At 33.6% G+C, this 21448-nt stretch overlaps 2 protein-coding genes across 4 annotated transcripts in view; one reads left to right on the top strand and one right to left on the bottom strand.

Annotated features, from left to right (window-relative positions):
* LOC127872830 (uncharacterized) overlaps positions 1-21448 on the top strand; it is a 118604-nt gene that overhangs the window by 91803 nt on the left and 5353 nt on the right. The gene's annotated exons all lie outside the window — the stretch shown is intronic.
* LOC127872827 (spermatogenesis-associated protein 17-like) lies at positions 1570-21390 on the bottom strand. Of its 2 annotated transcripts, XM_052416246.1 has the most exons (12): positions 21260-21390; positions 18613-18702; positions 15545-15626; positions 14589-14639; positions 13833-13936; positions 13528-13683; positions 12982-13138; positions 12131-12154; positions 10977-11125; positions 8875-9004; positions 6958-6993; positions 1570-4065 (listed from the first exon to the last, which is right to left on the bottom strand). In XM_052416246.1, the coding sequence occupies exons 1-12, from the start codon at positions 21325-21327 to the stop codon at positions 3991-3993; spliced, it is 1122 nt and encodes a 373-aa protein (XP_052272206.1). In that variant the 5' UTR covers positions 21328-21390; the 3' UTR covers positions 1570-3990. The 2 variants fall into 2 exon arrangements, with proteins under 2 accessions (XP_052272206.1, XP_052272207.1); XM_052416247.1 differs by lacking the exon at positions 6958-6993 and having other exon boundaries at positions 21260-21335.

The raw sequence follows: 21448 nt of genomic DNA, 5'->3' as shown, positions 1-21448 counted from the left end.
AAATTTCCCTGTAAATGCTAAGCACCGCCCACTTGAAATGTTATGAACTTCTTTCAGCCAATAGCTAGCAGATGACTCAAATCAAGTTTACATGTAAATACAGATTCAACATTATACCAAATTGCTGTCTGCTCAAACACGTGTTTATGATTATAAACACATTAATGTTATCAGAAAATCACTGGCAAGTAAACCCAGCCCACTAGTTAATGTAGTTTAACATTTTACCACCGCAAAATCAAGCAAGTGAAATCCGGCTTTTAAACAATCGAACAACACATTCAGGAGATATGCGATTCGTCTTATTTTGACATAAAACTTATTCAAATTTTTCACAAATTTTTGAAAAATATTTTTAAAATTCTACTTAAGAAATAATAAATAAATTAGACATATATTTTTGAAATAAATGTTTTACATCACACATGGCCTGACGCCCCTCCCCCATGTCACAAACTGTCACACTTTCTTACTCACCCTCCCCCCACCTGGAGCATGACATACTTTATAGACTGCCCCTTATGGTTAATGCTTTAGACTTCAGATGAGTGCGAATTTACTTGTTATATATCTATAAATTTATAGCACAAAATAATGTTTTATATGCATTAAAATTCACCTTGAACAGTGCCTAATAAAAATAAAAATATATATTCGGTAGGGGCAACCCCTCCCGCACATTCCCCGTTTGGGCCCCCCCCCCCCAGTCAAAATTTCCTGGGTACGGCCCTGCATGGGGTGTTATACCGTCAATGTCGCGGTGAAGATGGGATAAAACCGATAACCCATGTGTTGTGTTTACAACTTCATCGGTGACAAAATTATTTACTATCTGTCTTTTACCCTTTTTTACAATTTTCTTTAGATGCATCGATCTTTTACAGTCCATTTTTCTTTGGATAGTATTACTGGCGTAAATATAATGTTCAGCTAAACATCAAATCGCTATAAATCCCCAATTATATGTATTTACCTGTCAAGGGCGGTGATCCCAGTTTTAATGAAGTGGGTAAAACAAGAATTTTTCTCCGGATAGAACGGGAGAATCCAAACATTAGGCGTAGGACTGTTTTAGACCGCATTTAAAAATGACACATTCAATAGTGATTTATTTATTTTATTATGATTATTGTCATTGATAACAATTTAATAAAATAACAAGAACATATACATTTTCCTTTTTTTATTTGGTAAATACAATGCTCATTAAATATCTTAATACATTTTAACTACTTAAATCGTGTACAAGTCTTCACTGCGTTTGACCTTCAACCATAGGTGAAAGGCCAAAAATTTAGTACCTATGTACATGTACATTCGTTGGATAAAGGTAAGGTGTGGGATAAACCTTATCTTTATCCAACAAGTCGTATTTTGTTATATAAAATAATTAAGCTGTAGGAAAATGGTATATGCTTCGTTTAAGAATCATTTTGAGGTTGTCTGATTTGCCTCAATTTGGATTGTATTCAAACTCATAGATTTCCCAAGATTTAGTTTTGTTTTAAATTTTCCTATGAAGGTTCATTTACTGCATGCATAATATAAATGACAAAATAACAACTCATCTTGTATCTGTAGTTTTATTAACAAAATCATGAATTCATGACATGGACGGATAGTAAAGGAAGAGTGCATTAATGTACATTGATACTCACTGATAAATATAATCTTTAAATATAAGTCCACCAACATGTATTAGTAACAATAAATATGTACAGTTAAGACCCTATTAGCTTATCAAATTTTTACTGTACAAAAGCCAGAATTTAATCATAATTATGTTTAAATGTACACACACAATGTCTACAAATGTTCAAAGCAAAGATAAATGCCGAACAAGACTAAGGAGTTTACAAGTAATATACATTCATTAGCCAGAATTCAGTTCTCAAATACAAATTACCTTGCAAAATGGTGTGTACAAATATAGGCTTAATAACTCAATCAAATAAAACAGATTCTTGGTAAGTACCTTGTTGATTAAACAAACACTGTTAGAATATACAAATTACAAATGTAAAAGCTTCATTACACTTCAGAAAAAATTAAATCTATACAAACTCAACCCATTTTATGATCATGAAGCTAATGCTCTTTACCCATTGATTCTTGCAGTCACTCATTTTCGGTTAATTTGCTGTCAATGTGAAACACACAAATTATAATCACACATAAATAGTGACAGTGTTGATGCTTGAGACAATAATCTACAATCCAGTCTGATAATGAGAAAATTAGGTTCATGAACATAACTAAACATCCCCTATATTACAAAATACATGTAGTTGGAGAATCAGACTGTAAAGTCAGCTTTACCTAAACCCAGACTACTGTGTATGTTATAAAGAATATTTTAGAAGCCTTGAGAACTAAGTCTTATTCTAGCATAAGCATGAATCCATTTTCCAGCAGAAAAATGGCTTACGTAATTCTGATCAAAAGTGACTTCACGATGGCCAGAATCTAAACACCATTCCATGATATGCCACAAATACTCGCCTCCGTTGTTACTTTGTTGTATGTATTTGCAATCATTAAATATCACAAACACACTACAAGCTTTGCCACATATTATTTTCTGTAGATTAGGTAAACACTTTGAAACATTTAAGGGTATTCAACGAATATATTGCAGATTATTTTGCATATGATTTCCATTTGTGAAAATGTTGGTTCTATGGTATGGCTTTTATGGTTTTGAGACCCACACAAGTATAAGCATAAGGTAAATTCTGTTATTAAGGTAGTGCACCTCTAATGGGCACATATCCAAATATAATCTAATTAATTATTTTCTTAATCAGCATCATTTCACTGAACTACATGCAAATTTGTAGGTAGGCTTTCCATGCTTTTTAAAAAAATATACCGATTTTTTCAAAACCACCCCCACGCTCGGCTTTTGTCCAGTTTATTTTCACCCCTGGGGTATATAAAAGTTCCATAATTCATTCAAATTTCCAAATATGGGCATGCAGTTGGTGTGTACAGATGCTGTAAAGGTGTTTAAAGTTTAAACAAGATGAAATAAGTATTCTTTTACAGACATTTATTTTTTACAAATTTTTATCTATGGAAGAGCACCATGAAATGTAAGTGATTTCAGCCAAGTAAAAATTGGGTCGGTTAAAAACAAAGTGTCATAAAATTCAAAATAGTATCATTTAAGTCATATTTTAAACTTAGTTTTTATAGAAACACTATATACAGCAAAAATACCAAGAACTAGACAGATTTACTGTTTACTTTTTGAAATAAAAATAAAAATGCAACATGCATGGTTCGTATTTTCAACAGTAAATCACCCAATTTCGCCATAACGTTGTTTTAATTTTAATAATTGAAAACTGTGCATAAAAATTGCAACATATTTAACAATAAATATAGCTTATATGCCATATTAAATCAAATTACGTTAGAAAATAAATAAAACGCGTCGCAAAAAAGTATACGTCGTCGGCAGGATTCGAACCTGCGCGGGAATATCCCGAAAGATTTCTAGTCTATCGCCTTAACCACTAGGCTACGGCACCTAATAGTAGGCTCTTCATCCTTCGAAGAAATCGCGGGAAATCATTAGAGGTGCACTACCTTAATGACTTCTTAGTAAACGTTCACTTGATTCATTCTTGTTACAGCTTCAATCAGTTCCCCCTGCTTGTCAATAGAACATGCCATAAAATCGTATCATTAGGTATTGACATTCTTAACATTCGGTACTTAACACTCTTTTTTTTCACTGTTATGCAAATTGAGATTTAGATGAACTATGTTTTTAGTATTTTCTAAACAATATTACATATTAAAGTTTATGTAAAACAAAACAACTTTGTTTTCCTATTTCATCAACCAATATCAACACATTTCTACAAAATACCAATATTACAGTTTAAGATGATGTAATTAACACAACCAGTGACAGCATTTTCATAGAAAATATACATATGTAAAAATATCACAAAGTATTCCGTTTCATGGTATCCTCTCTCACACTTGCCCCTGGGAATATGTGTCATTGAGTTTCTCAAAAACTGGGATGGGTGGAACAACTGTCTTGAATGGCTGGAAAAGACATTTTAAAAAAGATCTAAATATTTGGCATCAAAATGAAGCATTTAATAGCATATACATGGAGTTCTGAACACTCCAAAAAAACAATCTCAGTGTTTCACTAGTTTGTCATGTATGAACATGATAAAACATTTTTTAATTTCAAAAACAATTAAATTGAAAACAGTAAAATAAAAACAACTTGATTTTGTTGAACTGTGTCTGGCAGTTAAAACGAGCAGAAATAAACTAAGTTTAAAAATGTAAAAGTTGGTCTGAGTAAAAAATGCTTTTAATTCATTAATAATTTAATACAGTACTTTTATAAATTACTTAAAAAAAATAGTATTGTAAATTAATTCTTACAAACAAATTTGGATGTAATGAACTGAAAATGGCATAACTAAACAGTTTGTTTCAACCTAAAATCACTTGAAAATAAATTTTAAGTCACTTACAATTATGTGACAATTCTAAGACATTACTGCATACATTTAGTTCCATATTAGTTTAAAGCAGTGTCCCTGTTTAAACCATGTCAGATAAATAAAACAAGGGACAAAATTGTCACAAAACCAGGTTTTCATTGTGAAAAAAAATCTGATAAAGGGAGAAAACTCAAACTGAACTTTTGAAATGAACAAACAAAATTAACCCCCTTTGTAAGTTTGTTTTTTTTAAAAATCTATTTTTAGTCGTGGCGACCTTGACATTGGAGATATTGACGTGATTCTTTCGTGCGACACACCGTCCCATGATGGTGAACAAATGTGCCAAATTATTTTAAAATCTCGCAATGAATGACATAGTTATGGCCAGGACAAGCTCATTTATGGCCATTTTTGACCTTTGAACTCAAAGTGTGACCTTGACCTTGGAGATATCGACGTAATTATTTCGCGCGACACACCGTCCCATGATGGTGAACAAATGTGCCAAATGATTTTAAAATCTCACAATGAATGACATAGTTATGGCCAGGACAAGCTCATTTATGGCCATTTTTGACCTTTGAACTCAAAGTGTGACCTTGACCTTGGAGATATCGACATAATTATTTCGCGCGACACACCGTCTAATGATGGTGAACAAATGTGCCAAATGATTTTAAAATCTGACAATGAACGATATAGTTATGGCCCGGACAAGCTTGTTCCGCCCGCCCGCCAGCCAGCCCGCCCGCATTCGCCAATCTAATAACCAGTTTTTTCCTTCGGAAAACCTGGTTAAAAACTTAACATCACACATTGTTTTCATGAAGCAGATCTAAAACATTTATCTAAGATTTGTTTTCAGTTATAGGTAAATATTTGACTAACAATGCCAAAAACAACAGCAAACAATTTCATGCAACACTGATTAACAATAAAAACACAAATGAATAGCATGACCATATTAACATGTTGGACTATTGCTTATCTTATACTTCAATGTAATTGAATATCTGTATAATTTACACATGATTGATCCAAAAGGCCCCATGACGCTCACCTGACGCTAATGGTACTAGGTATTTGCAAATAATATTGAACGTTGGTTGTTTACATACTTTCATAGTTTCAAAAATAACCTTTATTGAAAAACTGCCTCATCTCCTAGCACGCATGTTTTTTAATGAGCAGAAATATTTGTTAATGTGGCAAAGAAATAATTATTTCAATTATTTACTAAGCAGATTTTAATTTCAAGACGATAGTGCAAAAATTGTGAGTTAGAGTATTCTCAGGCTTTTTCTATGGAGATGAAAGGAAAACTGCCCCATCCCCAGGCATCCATGTTTTCAAAGGAGCAAAACCATATATTTACTTGGTTAAGCTATTAAACAAATGATTTGACCAAGTGACAACATAACAAGTTTTTTTATATCGACTTACTTTTTGATCCCACAAGACCCAAATTTTTAAGTAAGCCAAATGACCATAGCTAAATATGTTGTGACTACTTTACATGAAGATTGGAAACAAATAAGTCCTCTAGACCAACACAGTTCAGAAAATTGGAGCCATTCTCTATGAAAAGGGGGTTTAATGCATGTGCGTAAAGTGTTGTCCCAGATTCGCTTGTGCAGTCCACACAGGCTTATCAGGGATGACACTTTCCGCCTAAACTGAATATTTGCTCAAAGAAAATTTTCTGTACACGAAAAAATGCAATAAAAGCAGAAAGGGTTGTCCCCGATTATCCTGTGCATACTGCACAGGCTAATCTGGGACAACACTTTACCCGCAATGCATGCTCTCTGTATTTTTTATTTATATTTAGTTTGTTACACAGATTTCTTCATACATCTTTAAAGCTGCAGTTAATAGAATATAATACTCTAAACATTTTTATTTGCCATTTTTTCTAATGAACATTAGTGACATTTATTAGACTAAAAACTCTTCAATATGTATTAAAAGCAATTTCTGTTCACTTATATTTATAAACACATGATCTGAACAGAATGTACATTAACTAACATTCCTCTTTACTTCAGAGTATTTGCAACATTTATTGAACAAATAACCACACCATGATATTTATCAAGTCATTTAAATGTTACATGTTTCAATGTTTTTATTTGTAATTTCTCAAATTCTATTAAGAAACAATGTTATGGTTCATTTAAGTTATCCTGCTTTTGCCATAATTCATTTAACTTTCTCATCCGCTACTAAAAGAAGAGTTTCGACACAAATTGTATTGTCCTCTGACTTGATCAAATTAAAGATTAATGCGTATATAATTTATTATTGACATTAGTGGAAGTGTATTTTCACATATTTCTCAACTGTGTCCAAATATGATTCTCGCTTTTTAACAAAACAGAATCCAGTAATTATAAAAACAACAACTCATCTACTTAAGTCCCAACTTTGATGAGTGTTAAATGAGAAATCTGATTTGAAGCATTCCAATTACCACGTAATACACTTTATAGGGATCAGAAGGGGATACCTGTAAATTAAAGAACATCTAGCGTTTGTTCGCTGTACAAATAACAGCAATCAATCATGTACCCTCTAACTCTATATTGCTTGAATAGATATATACCAGTTTTCTTTTCAATTAACTTGTTTATTAGCAGAGGGGTAAACTTAAATATTTATTTTCATAATTATTGTTACATGCAAACAAACATCTCACTACACATTAAATTCTAGCAATACACATATTGAATCAAAAATCTTTAGTGAACCATATTTAAACAATATAAATCTTGATTTGATTTGAGATAAATAAGTGACACTAACTTTCTAGACCATGGGTATTTCACGGTGTATGCTTAAATAAACACATTTTCTTAAAACAAGAGCACCGCATAATGGGTGCCAACGCTCGGCTGCAAAAGCTTGTCAGATTTTTTTTTTTTTAGAGGTCACAGTGACCTTGACCTTTGACCTAGTGACCCAAAACTGGGTGTGGCATGTAGAACTCATCAAGGTGCATCTACATATGAAGTTTCAAAGTTGCAGGTGGAAGCACTTTGATTTTAGAGCCAATGTTAAGGTTTTAGCACGACGCCTATGGCGGACGGCGGATGACACGACGAGCTGGCTATGACAATACCTCGGGTTTTCTCCGAAAACAGTCGAGCTAAAAAGATATCTCTTGAAGGCATTTAAAAGTATGTCTTTTTAAAAACGTGTAACTATAGCACGGAAAATATATAAAAAACTTACAGGAAAATAGGGAAGTTATTTTGTATGCTTTTTAATTGCCAAAAATGATTTCTAAATTCAAAATACACATAATTTTGTATTTCAGTTTAAGAAAGAGGCAAAATCCCAAGTTAGAGTCTAGACAATACATGTGATTTGGTGAGACAACATTATTCAGACCATATTAGGTCTGGAAGGAGCCGTCTTTGTCTCTATTACTCTGACAAACATGCCATTTTTTGTAATAAAGTAAAATACATTTAAATTGCATAGAATTTCTTCTGTATACCTGTGTTTTATTATTACACAAGGGACAATATTGTCACAAAACCAGGTTTTCATTGTGAACAAAAAATCTGATAAAGGGAGAAAACTCAAACTGAACTTTTGAAATGAACAAACAAAATTAACCCCCTTTGTAAGTTTGTTTTTAAAAAAATCTATTTTTAGTCGTGGCGACCTGACATTGGAGATATTGACGTGATTCTTTCATGCGACACACCGTCCCATGATGGTGAACAAATGTGCCAAATGATTTTAAAATCTCACAATGAATGACATAGTTATGGCCAGGACAAGCTCATTTATGGCCATTTTTGACCTTTGAACTCAAAGTGTGACCTTGACCTTGGAGATATCGACGTAATTATTTCGCGCGACACACCGTCCAATGATGGTGAACAAATGTGCCAAATGATTTTAAAATCTGACAATGAACAACATAGTTATGGCCCGGACAAGCTTGTTCCGCCAGCCCGCCAGCCAGCCAGCCAGCCCGCCCGCATTCGCCAATCTAATAACCAGTTTTTTCCTTTGGAAAACCTGGTTAATAAACTTGTTATACGCAATGAATTTGTAAATGTTACAAGTTACCAGATATTGTACAAATGGCATAATGTTTACATGTACTATATAAGACATCCAAGTATTTAAATTAAATAACTACATACAACACACACAACTGTTTTTCCAATGTGGCAGTTATCTTTCACTAAATAAGTAAGCAAATCAAAATGATGTTCACAATTATTAAAATCAAACAAATGTTTAGGGCATTGATCATTCCTACACAAATGTGTACTTGTCATCAACATCAAACCATTACAAAAACACACTTTATCTGTATTCAGTATAAAAAAAATATCAAACTCTTCAGTAAAAGAGGGTCAACACTCACCATTCTTGTGACATGTCGGTCGAGGAACTCTTCCCTGAAATATCTTGTGCCATACGGGAGGTGTCCATAGGACGATGTGGTGTGTAACAGGGGCTCGTACTGGCTGTCGCGTTTTGTAAACGGGACAAAGCTGTGAAACAATCAAAATCACATATGATTTCATTAAGTATCTTTTAACAAAGCTGATCTGTAAAACAAAATGTGTAAATATTTTGAGTCATATGCTATCAATCTTATGATCTTAAGGGTCTACACTATTGTGTATGTAAGACAGGATAACACTTTGAATGCATTTTACTGCTTCCAGTACCATAATCAATCCACTAATTATGGAATTCTGTGTCCAATTTTGAGATGCTGTTTTATCACAGTTGAAAGTCTTCTTACAGGACGTTTGTATTAAACAGTGCAAAATACCACTGTACCTTTTAAACTACATGTAACAAGCCCTGCAACCTTGACCTTTTAAGCATTGACATGAAAACAAATAGCCATAATTCATTCCTCCCAAATTACCATCATACATAACTTCAGCACATATCAACCAGACTAAAAGGTTGTACTGATGCTTGTCAAATTTGTAAAAATAAATTATGAAAAATGTCATAAATTTCTACTTTCTTAGAACTCTATAAGATATAAATTAATTAAGATAAGAAAGTCCTAAAATTGTATGACTTAAATCTGTATAAATAAATATACTAGTATGATTAAAACACTAATAAAATGGCTCAGAGAAAAAAAAATGCAATGAATAGACAGTAGTAAAATCAGAAAACACTTTCAAGGTTTATTTGTCCATTCCAGGGTGCAGTATCACGTGACAGGGCGGTTCCAAATTACCCGTTAATGGATGGCTACAAACCGGTAAGTGGTGCTTGTTTTTCAAATAACTTTTAAATACACTTTATTTTTCTTTAGAATGTGAACTAGTGAATAAAAGACAGATTTTTAAGCTGCTTATGGCACTGTGAAATACATCAAAATTACTTCATTTGATAAGCATGTGTTCTTGTTCAAAAATGAACTGTGTACTGCACGGTTATGCTTCACGCAACATGAAATTTTGTCACCAATTTCTGAAAAAATCAAGAATATCAGTGAAACTGATGGATGCTCCCCGATGATGCGCTTTGTCAATCTATGTGTTAATAACCACCTAAAATAATCTATTATTAGCCTCTGTGACCTTGACCTCAAACCTCATCAAAAAGTAGAGGTCCATGCAAGGTACCTACATGCCAAATATGTAAGAGATCGGTAAAACATTGAAGGCGCTATGAGAAACTGTAACAAAATTGTGACGGAAAAATCTATTTTTAGCCTCTGTGACCTTGACCTCGACCCCAGTGAACTCAAACCTTATCAAAATGTAGAGGTCCATGAAAGGTACCTTCATGCCAAATATGTAAGAGAACGGTAAAATATTGAATGCGCTATGAGAAACTGTAACAAAATTGTGACGGAAAAATATATTATTAGCCTCGGTAACCTTGACCCCAGTGACCTCAAACCTCATCAAAAGGTAGAGGTCCATGAAATGTACCTATATGCCAAATATATAAGAGATCGAAAAATATTGAAGGTGCTATGAGAAACTGTAACAAAATTGTGACGGAAAAATCTATTATTAGCCTTGGTGACCTTGACCTTGAACCCAGTGACCTCAAACCTCATCAAAAGGTAGAGGTCCATGCAAGGTACCTACATGCCAAATATGTTAGAGATCGGTAAAATATTGAAGGAGCTATGAGAAACTTAACAAAAGTGTGACGGAAGGAAGGAAGGAATTAAGGAAGTACATAAGTAAGGAACTTCAAACTGGCAACTATATGCTTCACGAACATTTTCGGGGAGCATAAAAATGTCTTTTATGCACTAAAGATGTTTGCTTATGTATTACAATAACCTGAGATATTTGCAAAAATAAAGTTCTTAACAGTGTGTTTACATGCTGTCCAGCATGTGTGTAAACCCCTGAAAACCCCATTGATTCTTCACTCTGCATTCCCTAATATGTCAATTATATGCACAATTTGGAAAGGAAATTTGACTGCATAAAATTCAAACCAAGAGGCAGCCCTGACTCTCTTGTCACTCACATGTCATCATTGATCCTGGTGACCCACTCCTCTGCCTTCATCCTCTCTCTGGCCTCCTCAAGAGCTGTGAACGACGTGGCCACGCGCAGGCTAGGCTGGAACGACTTGTAACGCTGCCGCTGTACTTCATCCGGCATTCGGAACGGGCCCTAAAATAGACAGATGAGGTCTTATTTACTGTTCATCATAGTAATACCAGAATTCAGGTTTTCTGTTGACACTTTTACTGTGTTAAAGGAATGTATTTATACAAATTTTACAGGATGGAAATTAGGAAAAAAAGTGAATGTTATGAATATCATCAGCTCTAAATTGACTCACAAAATTAACTTTTGAATAAAAAAATACCTTCAGATTTCTGCAATACTTGTTTCATATAATCCTGAAATCCCACTTACAACACAGATTCATAATAAACCTGTTTAAACAACACAACTTATTAAATTATTTGAGTTCAATTCGGTTTTAACTCGTCTGTGCCCTCGACTTGGTCATAATGCAAAATTTACATTAACAAAAATGACTTAATCTATATCTTTCTCAGTTAACAATATTATGAATATTCCTTATTATTGTAATTATGTAGATTCATTAAATTGTTAGTGCAAAACTGCTTTAATTACACTATGAAGACAAATGCATTCACATACATGCTGTTATGAAAGCTGTCAGGAATGCATAATCATTCATCATGATTCATGTTCAAAATCAATGGATTACTTAACTATTTACAACAACAAACAAAAAGCATTATCATTGACATATTGTTATTACTGAAAACAAGCTTAAGTTAGACATTTCAAAAATGTATGTTTTATACTTCATTATAGTTCATATGAGTTTGTATGCTTAATAAATAGTCAAAATATTCCTCTGTTCTCTAAATTTACACATGTTAAACAATTTCATTTTAATTATTGAAAAATTTAGCAAACCATAACAAAAGAAACAAACATAAATCTACTAAACTCTTTTCTGCTTTATCAGACATACTAACACAATACAAAATTAATGTTGGCCATTAACAACCATACAACAACAATTGTTTTTTAAATAAAACATATGTTAAGTACTGTGACATATATGTACAATTTTGATGCAGACAACATAAGTATGAGTGGATCTAAGCATACATTGCATGCCAACCATCTTACTTGTTTTCTTTCAGGCATGGAATACTGAAAGAAACAAATGTATGTATAGTCCACTTGAAAAAAGAAAGCTTTACAATTGCCACCATTCCAGATATTAACCCTTTACCACTTAGATATGTTTTTCAAGCATGTGCAGTCCCTTAGAAAGTTATATTTAAATTGAGACCTTTCTTACTAGATTCAAGTTATTTAAGGCTTTATCTCCAAACTTTATAGATACTGATTAGCATCAAACAGCATAAAACCTGAACAGACTGCGAGTTACTTGCAGGCTGTTCTTGTTTTATGCTGTTTGCACATAGCCATTTTCACTTTGCTTCTAAGTGGGAAAGGGTTTATAGATAATATAATGTTCATACCACCACTATGTAATGTTATTCATGAGTATTAACATAAACATGATTGTATTAATAAAGAAAATTGAGATAGGAAACAGAAATAGTCATAAAATAAGTAATCAACTTTTATGCCATAAATTTGCACACAAGTAGTAGCATGATTTTCATATACATGTAAATTAATACCTATACAAAATTCAAGTCATGCTATAATTTATCAATTAAGTTTTATTTTAGTAACAGTTTTATCTATTCATTAATTACCTTAAACACAAACACTTAAAAAAATGCCTAACATTTTTTCAAATAATCTATCAGTGAGAATCTTATATAAATAACAATTTCATACAGAATGATAAAACATAAACTGTCATATAACGGAAGGAAATTTTGAAAGCTTCATTATACACATTCTCCTGTAAGGTACAAACATTTGGGAAAACTGAAAGGGAAATGGGAAAAAAATGGTTCACAGCAGTGTGAATTTCATTCTGACTGAAAAAAGTGCCTCACCTGTGGTTTGTTGACCAAGGGCGGTAATTGTGGGGCTTTGGGCAGCTCATGTCCGTAGCTTGACCAGCCTGGGTCATAGGGGTTCTCACTGACCGCCCTGCGCTTGTGGACAAGGGGCTTCACACTGGCCAGGGCATACTCCATCTCACTAGGGAACCTGCCAATGGATATCTATTATTGTATCCCATTAACAACCCTGACAAGAAACAACATACTATAAACTAAGCTAGATTTCCATCAAGTTGAAAACAGGACGCATGCACATTATAGTGACATCATTATGTTTGTTTTTTATGACATCATTTGATGTATATCATGTTTTTCCCATGTTTTTCTTTTGTTTTGTTTTTTCAAAAATCAAGACTGCAGATCCTGAAAATTTATCAGATAAATACTTAGCTATTTCCTTTTAACATTGTACACAAAAATTCTGCATAAACTCATTGCTATAAAACTGACTATTGTTCTCCAAAATACCACAGTAAAAACTTGAAATATTTCATCTTAAGAGAATCTATATATATATGTTAAAAAATAAAGCCGTACGGCTGGAATGGAGAGTTAAACACCCCAGGTATGACATGAGTGCTGATCAGGTAGTGGTATTTGCGGGCAAGGCGCTCCTGTGTTGACTTTTCCTTGGCCTCCTTCTGACGCCGCCTGTTCTGTTCTTGCTGCTCTGCATATTCCTCCAGCTCGTTTCTGGTAGCATGCAATCAAATGTTATGTATGACACTAATTGTAAACAATTCTTTAGTTTACAAGCATATAGTCAAACTCCAGATTATGTAGCCCTTGGCAAAAATGGCAATATGGCACATTTAAAGCAAAGGAAACTGAACGAGTATTACCTGATGATTTCATTCTTCACGACCAAGGCTTCCAGGTACCTCTTCCTACTATAGTAGTTGAAGACGTACTTTCTGACGTAGTATCCACGCCAAACCTTCTGTACCTGTTTAGAAGGAAATAGGTTTATAAGACAAAAATATATAAACATTTGACAAGCACAATGACCAAAGATTGCGTCAGTTACCAAAAGTTCTTTACATGCTAATCATGGCAACATCATACAGTTAACAGTTTTAAGGTTGGTGGCTTAGTTTTTTGTAACAAACAGTATAGATGATATTTTCTTGTGTTTTTTTAGTATAGAAAAACAGTCCATTCACAAAAAGTCTGTAGTAACTTTTGAAAAAATAGTTGTTACAGTTTGTCTACAATAGAATTTGTGTGACTGTTTGATTGGGTTGATTGTTGTTGTTTTTTATTGTTGAAACAGAACATGAAGTTCCCACAAAATTTAATATTAAATAAAAGCCCACTTAACATCTCCTTTGTTTTTTTTGAAAGTGTTGACCAATATTGATCAACAATCATGTAGACATAATACAAAGAATAAGAAATTTCCAAACCAACATTCAGTTCTAAGTGAATTTTAAGCAGGAATCCTACTTGCTTGTCGAGCATGTCATGACATGGGAACACTGGTGCCATGCTTTTTTATTATTCTTACATAAAATAATACAATGTTGATTGTGGACCCAAGATTGATATGTCAGTAAATGTTTTGCTTCACATCCACAAACAACATCAACAACAGTTACCTTGGTGGCCTGCAGGTTGTAGAAGTTGAGTTTCATCACCAGCACGCAGTTCTGAAATGATGTATACAAAATAATGATTACCACAGTACTGCTACTTTGGTATTTATTTCATAAATGTAAATCCATTATAAAAAGATTCAAAATGTTTGAAAGTCTCCTGTAGTTATACCTACATATTTTTAGTTATAATTTATAGTTGCACCAGGTACAAACCTTTATAAAAATACAAACATGTGGGATGTATTATTTCAAAACAAGAGCACCGCATAACGGGTGCCACGCTCGGCTGTGGGTGCAGTTTTGAATAGATGAGTTGTCAGATTTTTTTTTTTTTTAAGAGGTCACAGTGACCTTGACCTTTGACCTAGTGACCCAAAAATGCGTGTGGCATGAAAAACTCATCAAGGTGCAGCTACATATGAAGTTTCAAAGTTAGTTGTAGGTTGAAGCACTTTGATTTTAGAGCCAATGCTCAAAACCTTAACAAAATGTTAAGTTTTTAGCACAACGCGGACGGCGGACACGACACGACGAGCTGGCTATGACAATACCTCGGGTTTTCTCCGAAAACAGCCGAGCTAAAAATATTGCTCAACACAATCTACTGTAAGATGGATCAAGAAGTTCTAGTAAAGGAATTAAATGTATGACTACCTCCTTATCAGATTTTAAACAAGGCATGGCATGTTTTAATTTTCAGTCAAAGATATAATTTCAATCTTCACTTCTTATTGACAATTTTATGAGCTTGAACAAATAAGTATTTATTGATTTCAATGTTTATGTAAACTACCGAAACAACTTTCAAGGAAAATAAAGTATAAGTTTTATTCGCACACATATAACCCAACTAAGGGTACAATCTGTGAAATTACATGCACTTTATATATAATAACCAATATTACATTCGTCTTGTTTGTTCAAACAAAAAAATGCAGAAATTGTATATGGAGTACCTTGACATATAGTCTAAAGAACTGCCTGCCCATAAACCCCCTCCATCTTTTTTGAATGACTGTGGCACTTCTGTTAAGGTGTCTGAAAGAAACAACAAAACTTGACTGACATAAACAAAAGATTGTGTTCTTTACATTTACAATAAAGTGAATAATAATAACATCAATGAACAAGAGGGCCATGATGGCCCTGTATTGCTCCACTGCTTTTTTTTTGCGAAAAAAACGTGTAATGCGCATGGGTTGAAATGTACTCAAGCATGTGACTTTCTCTTTCTATCCCTCGTCCCACTGGGCGCTTAAAGTTGGAAGGGTGAGCATTTTTATATATGGAAAAAGTTACTACCGTGTTAACTAAACAGACAAAAAAGCCCGGGAATTGTTGCACAGGTCCTTTGCTTATAACGTAGGTACATTTATCTCTCCAAAAGATATTGTCGTTCTTTCTATTTCACATATTTTTAGATGCTGAAGATCAAATCTACGCATTTGATTTGAAACAGATTCACAAGACCCATAGGAATCAAAATGCCTTAACCCTTTACCAAACAACACATTTTGGACTTTCCCAATTTGAAAGAGGTTGCAGACGTCAATTGAACTAAAATGGAATATGAAGGAAATGATCAGGTAGGGTAGAAATAATTGTGATAAAAGGAGAAATTGCTCATCAACCCACACATCCCTAAGACCAACAGGCCTGAGAATATTATGATAATCTAAAGATTATTTCATTATATTTATAAATGTATTTAATTAAGTAATACATTTGACTTCTAAGATCAATTCATAACTTGTATTAAGAAAATTATAAAATGGTCAGAAATATACATGGATTGTTGAGCAATTGACAATCATTTCAACAATTCATGATCAGCCATGATTCACGAATGGAACAATGAATCATTAGTTATTAAAAAGCAGCATATACGATAGTTAAGAACATTGCACTTCATTAATTTCAACACCTTCTCTTGGATACAAAGTTTGAGTTTACCGTGCAGTATCATATATTGACTTTCCTTGAAATAATTATGTTCATGGAAGTTGTGTTTTTAAAATCAATAATATATTATTAAACTGGTTTTAACACTACAAAAAAGACATAAAATTAACATGTCATCCAAAATATTTTCATCCGGATATATGGTCACTTTCGACATATTTAAATAAAACCCGACTTTTTTCAGTTTATAAGAAAAACATTCATAACACATGTTCTTACTTCAATGCCTTTGTAAGCAGTCACCATCTGACCTAAAATGGCACTAAATGACAGGGTTTTATCTCATGTTTACAAGATGTTGATGTTGTTGTTGGTCACAGCCAAACGGCCACAGTAATCTCCACTGGTAAACGTCATATGTTCAGTTTTGTGACCCCCGGGGACGGGTCAAATTTGAGCCCAGGGAAATAATTTGAACAAATTTGGTAGAGGACTATTAGATATCACTACATACCAAATTTAGTAGCCCTAGGCTCTATAATTCAGAACAAGAAGATTTTTAAAGTTTGCACAAAATAGGCCTTATTTAAGCAAATGTTCAATTTTTTGACCCCCCCGGGCAGGGTCAAATTAGACCCAAGGGGCATAATTTGAACAAACTTGATAGAGGACTATAAGATGTCACTACATACAAAATTTGGTAGCCCTAGGCCCAATGGTTATGGACAAGAAGATTTTTAAAGTTTGCACAAAATAGGCCTTATATAAGCAAATTTTCATTTTTTTAACCCCCTGGGGCAGGGTCAAATTTGACCCCAGGGGCATAATTTGAACAAACTTGGTAGAGGACTATAAGATGTCACTACATAGCAAATTTGGTAGCCCTAGGCTCAATGGTTATGGAAAAGAAGATTTTTAAAGTTTGCACAAAATAGGCCTTATATAAGCAAATTTTCAATTTTTTAACCCCCCGGGGCAGGGTCAAATTTGACACCAGGGGCATAATTGAACAAACTTGGTAGAGGACTATAAGATGTCACTGCATGGCAAATTTGGTAGCCCTAGGCCCAATGGTTATGGACAAGAAGATTTTTAAAGTTTGCACAAAATAGGCCTTATATAAGCAAATTTTCAATTTTTTAACCCACCGTGGCAGGGTCAAATTTGACCCCAGGGGCATAATTTGAACAAACTTGGTAGAGGACAATAAGATGTCACTACATACCAAATTTGGTAGCCCTATGCCATACGGTTATGGACAAGAAGATTTTTAAAGTTTGCACAAATAGGCCTTATATAAGCAAATTTTCAATGTTTTGACCCCCCGGGGCAGGGTAAAATTTAACCCAGGGGCATAATTTGAACAAACTTGGTAGAGGACTATAAGATGTCACTACATAGCAAATTTGGTAGCCCTAGGCCCAATGGTTACGGAAAAGAAGATTTTTAAAGTTTGCACAAAATAGGCCTTATACAAGCAAATTTTCAATTTTTTGACCCCCCGGGGCAGGGTCAAATTTTACCCCAGGGGCATAATTTGAACAAACTTGGTAGAGGACTATAAGATGTCAATACATACCAAATTTGGTAGCCCTAGGCCTAATGGTTATGGACAAGAAGATTTATAAAGTTTGCACAAAATAGGCCTTATATAAGCAAATTTTCAATTTTTTTACCCCCCGGGGCAGGGTCAAATTTGACCCCAGGGGCATAATTTGAACAAATTTGAAAGAGGTTCACCACAGGAACATTCCTGAGAAATTTCATCAGATTTGGACGAGTAGTTTAGGACAAGAAGATGTTTAAAGAAAAAGTTAACGCACGCACGCACGGACGCACACACGATGGACACAGGACCATGACATAAGCCACGCTGGCCTTTGGCCAGTGGAGCTAAAAAACTGGTATTAACAAAAAGAGATATTTATTGGAATCAATGTTAAACATTTAGACAAATATCATTGTAATGTAAGAAACCAACCAGTTTTGTTTGAAAGTAACAAACAACAATGATCTGGTGAGAATGATAGCAATGTGCTGCAATATTACACAAATGAAAAATTAAAATCTGTGAAAAATTAACAGTCTGTACACAAAAGAGGTTTTCATTCTACAGGCATACTTCATGTAACATCGGATCCGTGATCCACGGAACCATGCTTGTATTTTTACAGATGCCGCAAACTCATTCAGCCTTTCCTGCTCAGCAACACTGCAAACAATTACATAGGTATACATTATATTCATCAATATAAAGTGAACAACAGATGAGTCCATTTTTGTCATTACCACATATATAATAGATTTCGCCGCACTAGCAAATTTTATATACACATTCTTCTGAACAATTTTTGTATTTATACAGACAATACACAGACACATGGCATTACAGAAATATGCTATAAAATATTACAAGATGGAATGCTTCTGACTGACAATTTAGGTTGAATCTGATAATGAGGTCATAGAATAATATTGTATTTAATTTTTATCAGGCATCACGCTCCAAGTATTTTGTTTCACTAACAGTACTTGAAAATAAATACAGAAACGACAAAATGAGGAAAAAACAAGTATAATTGCATTTCAAAATCTCACTTCAACTGCAATAATCCAATTTTATCTCTATTCCGTTAAATTTGATTAGTCCTCTTTATTAAAATTCATCATAAATTGTAAAGTGAGACAGACAACTGCGCGCTAGTGTAAACCATACATGCCAGAAATTTTCAGGTCTGAATTGGGACATTCCATTAAAAATGTCGGGACATTTGACAAAAATGCGGGACACCTAAAACTATATATTTTTTATTTCATTAAAAAATTATTTTACTATGAACATAGTTATGTTTAAGGTCAACATAGTTATGTTTAAGGTCTGCCTCTTTTTGTCATGCCACCAATAGTAAGGACCACAATGGAAATAAGGGCTTGCTCTTTTTTGTGTTATCCTTGGTTTGGTGAGCATGTCATAGTTTATTGTACATGATATAGTTTTTAATAATTGCTTATTATTTTATTCTATGTTATGTTGTGAACTGTGTATATGCTTCCTATGCCGAAATAAATCTATCTATCTATCTATCTATCTATCTAATCATGCCACCTTTACTGTAGTCAGTAATAAGTATATTACTTACAAAACCTCATTATTTCTCGCAAAAATTGCCGATAAATGTGTTTAAGAATTTCATGAACACAGACGTTCTCCATTTTCCGGAAGTAAACACAGATGTGCACTATGGGGATGAATTCATGTCGTGAAATTTCGGGGCATGCCTCTATTTGACATCCATTTGGGACAGAGGCCTATGTTATTGTTCAACGCGATGTGCGCTCATCAAGCACTGTTTTTATTCAACCAATCAGCAAACTCTAAATTTAGATTGATGCAATATGTACATATTATTTTCTGAAAATCAGTCAAAAACAAAAGTAAAGCTATGCGAAACATCAATGTGTACCGGTCAGCGCTCAATTTGTTTGATATACCAAATTTTTGTTTTGACAGGTTTTTAACCTCGGGTGGTATAATACACAGAATACTGGGTAATAATATCTTTGGACTTGATTTGGGCCATGAAATACAAAAGCTGTCTGCTTTAAATTCACTACGATGCATCTATTGCTAGCAATTAGCGACCCCTTTTATAAAAACACCATGGTGTAAATGCCCAATAAAATCAATAATATGCCAATAGATCGCTGATAAGGTGTCAAAAACAACACTGAATCACTTGACTAGTAGATATGGTTTGTTAATAGAGGGCAAAAAGGGATAAGCGATGGTAATTTAAACCAGACAGAGCTTGATTAGTGAATTTTATTGTGAACTTATAGAACGTAGGTCTTTTTTTACGAATGTCGGGACAAATTGTGTCACATCGGGACACCGGGACATACACCGCAAAAGCAGGATTGTCCCGCCAAGGTCGGGACGTCTGGCAAGTATGGTGTAAACACAACACTTTTGAGCATTTGATTTATTTTAAACAAGATACTTAAATTTTTTCCCAATTCTCAGAAAATCTAGCATAAGAATTGTGTGCGCACATCGCGAGAATAAGTGAAATGACGACATACACATGTTAAGTGGGTATACTCATTTTATCAAATCTTTTAATAGTAACACATATGTTAAAATTAATATTAACTATTGACCAACAGATGTGTTTTTGCAATTCTTTAGCACTTGTATGTGTCCATGTTGCTCAAAAGAAGAATGTTAAAACAAAAACTTTTTAAATTGTAAATAGAAGTTATAACAAATTTTAATTAACATTTCAGTTTGTATGAATATATCCAGTGAATTGAATTTTTTAAGTTTTGTTGTCATATTTCCTATTGTAATCGATTACCCGCCATTTCCGGATGTAGTGTCTCGATACCACGTAAACAACGCGCAAAAAGGATTTTATTGCGTGTGTGAATAGAACCATTTGCATGTTTCTCGCTTTGCGTGGTTAATCACAGTGTAAATAAACAATTTTGACATGGATTTAAAGGTAATTAAATTAAACTTTGAAGGTGAATCGTTAATTAATGAATTGTGTGCATGAATATCGAAATCAGTGTACGTGTTTCCTTAACCGCTCGATACACAGTAATCGGAGGATAATCGTTTTCTGTTTGCAATTATGGGTACGAATATGTAAGTGTGCGAAACCAGGTAAACACAAATATTTATTAAACATAAGCCCTGAAATTACTTTAAAATCTTGAACCAAATGTTCAAACATATTTAAATATGTGATTTACAATAAACTAACTTTTTTCTCTGATAACTATCTTCGACTATACCGTCGGTTTGTTCAAGCAGCCTAACCATAGCCGCCATATTGTTGCTGTGTTGTTATGAGTGACGTCTCGCGAAATTTCAATAACGATAAATATTTTCGTTACTTTTTTTTTTATAAAAAATGACAATAATTATTTAATTAATTTATTTAATACTAAAA

The sequence above is a fragment of the Dreissena polymorpha genome, chromosome 3, assembly GCF_020536995.1.
Source record: "Dreissena polymorpha isolate Duluth1 chromosome 3, UMN_Dpol_1.0, whole genome shotgun sequence".
In the NCBI taxonomy this organism is placed as follows: Eukaryota; Metazoa; Mollusca; class Bivalvia; order Myida; family Dreissenidae; genus Dreissena; species Dreissena polymorpha.
The sequence above is the reverse complement of the archived record's forward strand: the minus strand, read 5'-3'. Positions and strand labels throughout refer to the sequence as shown.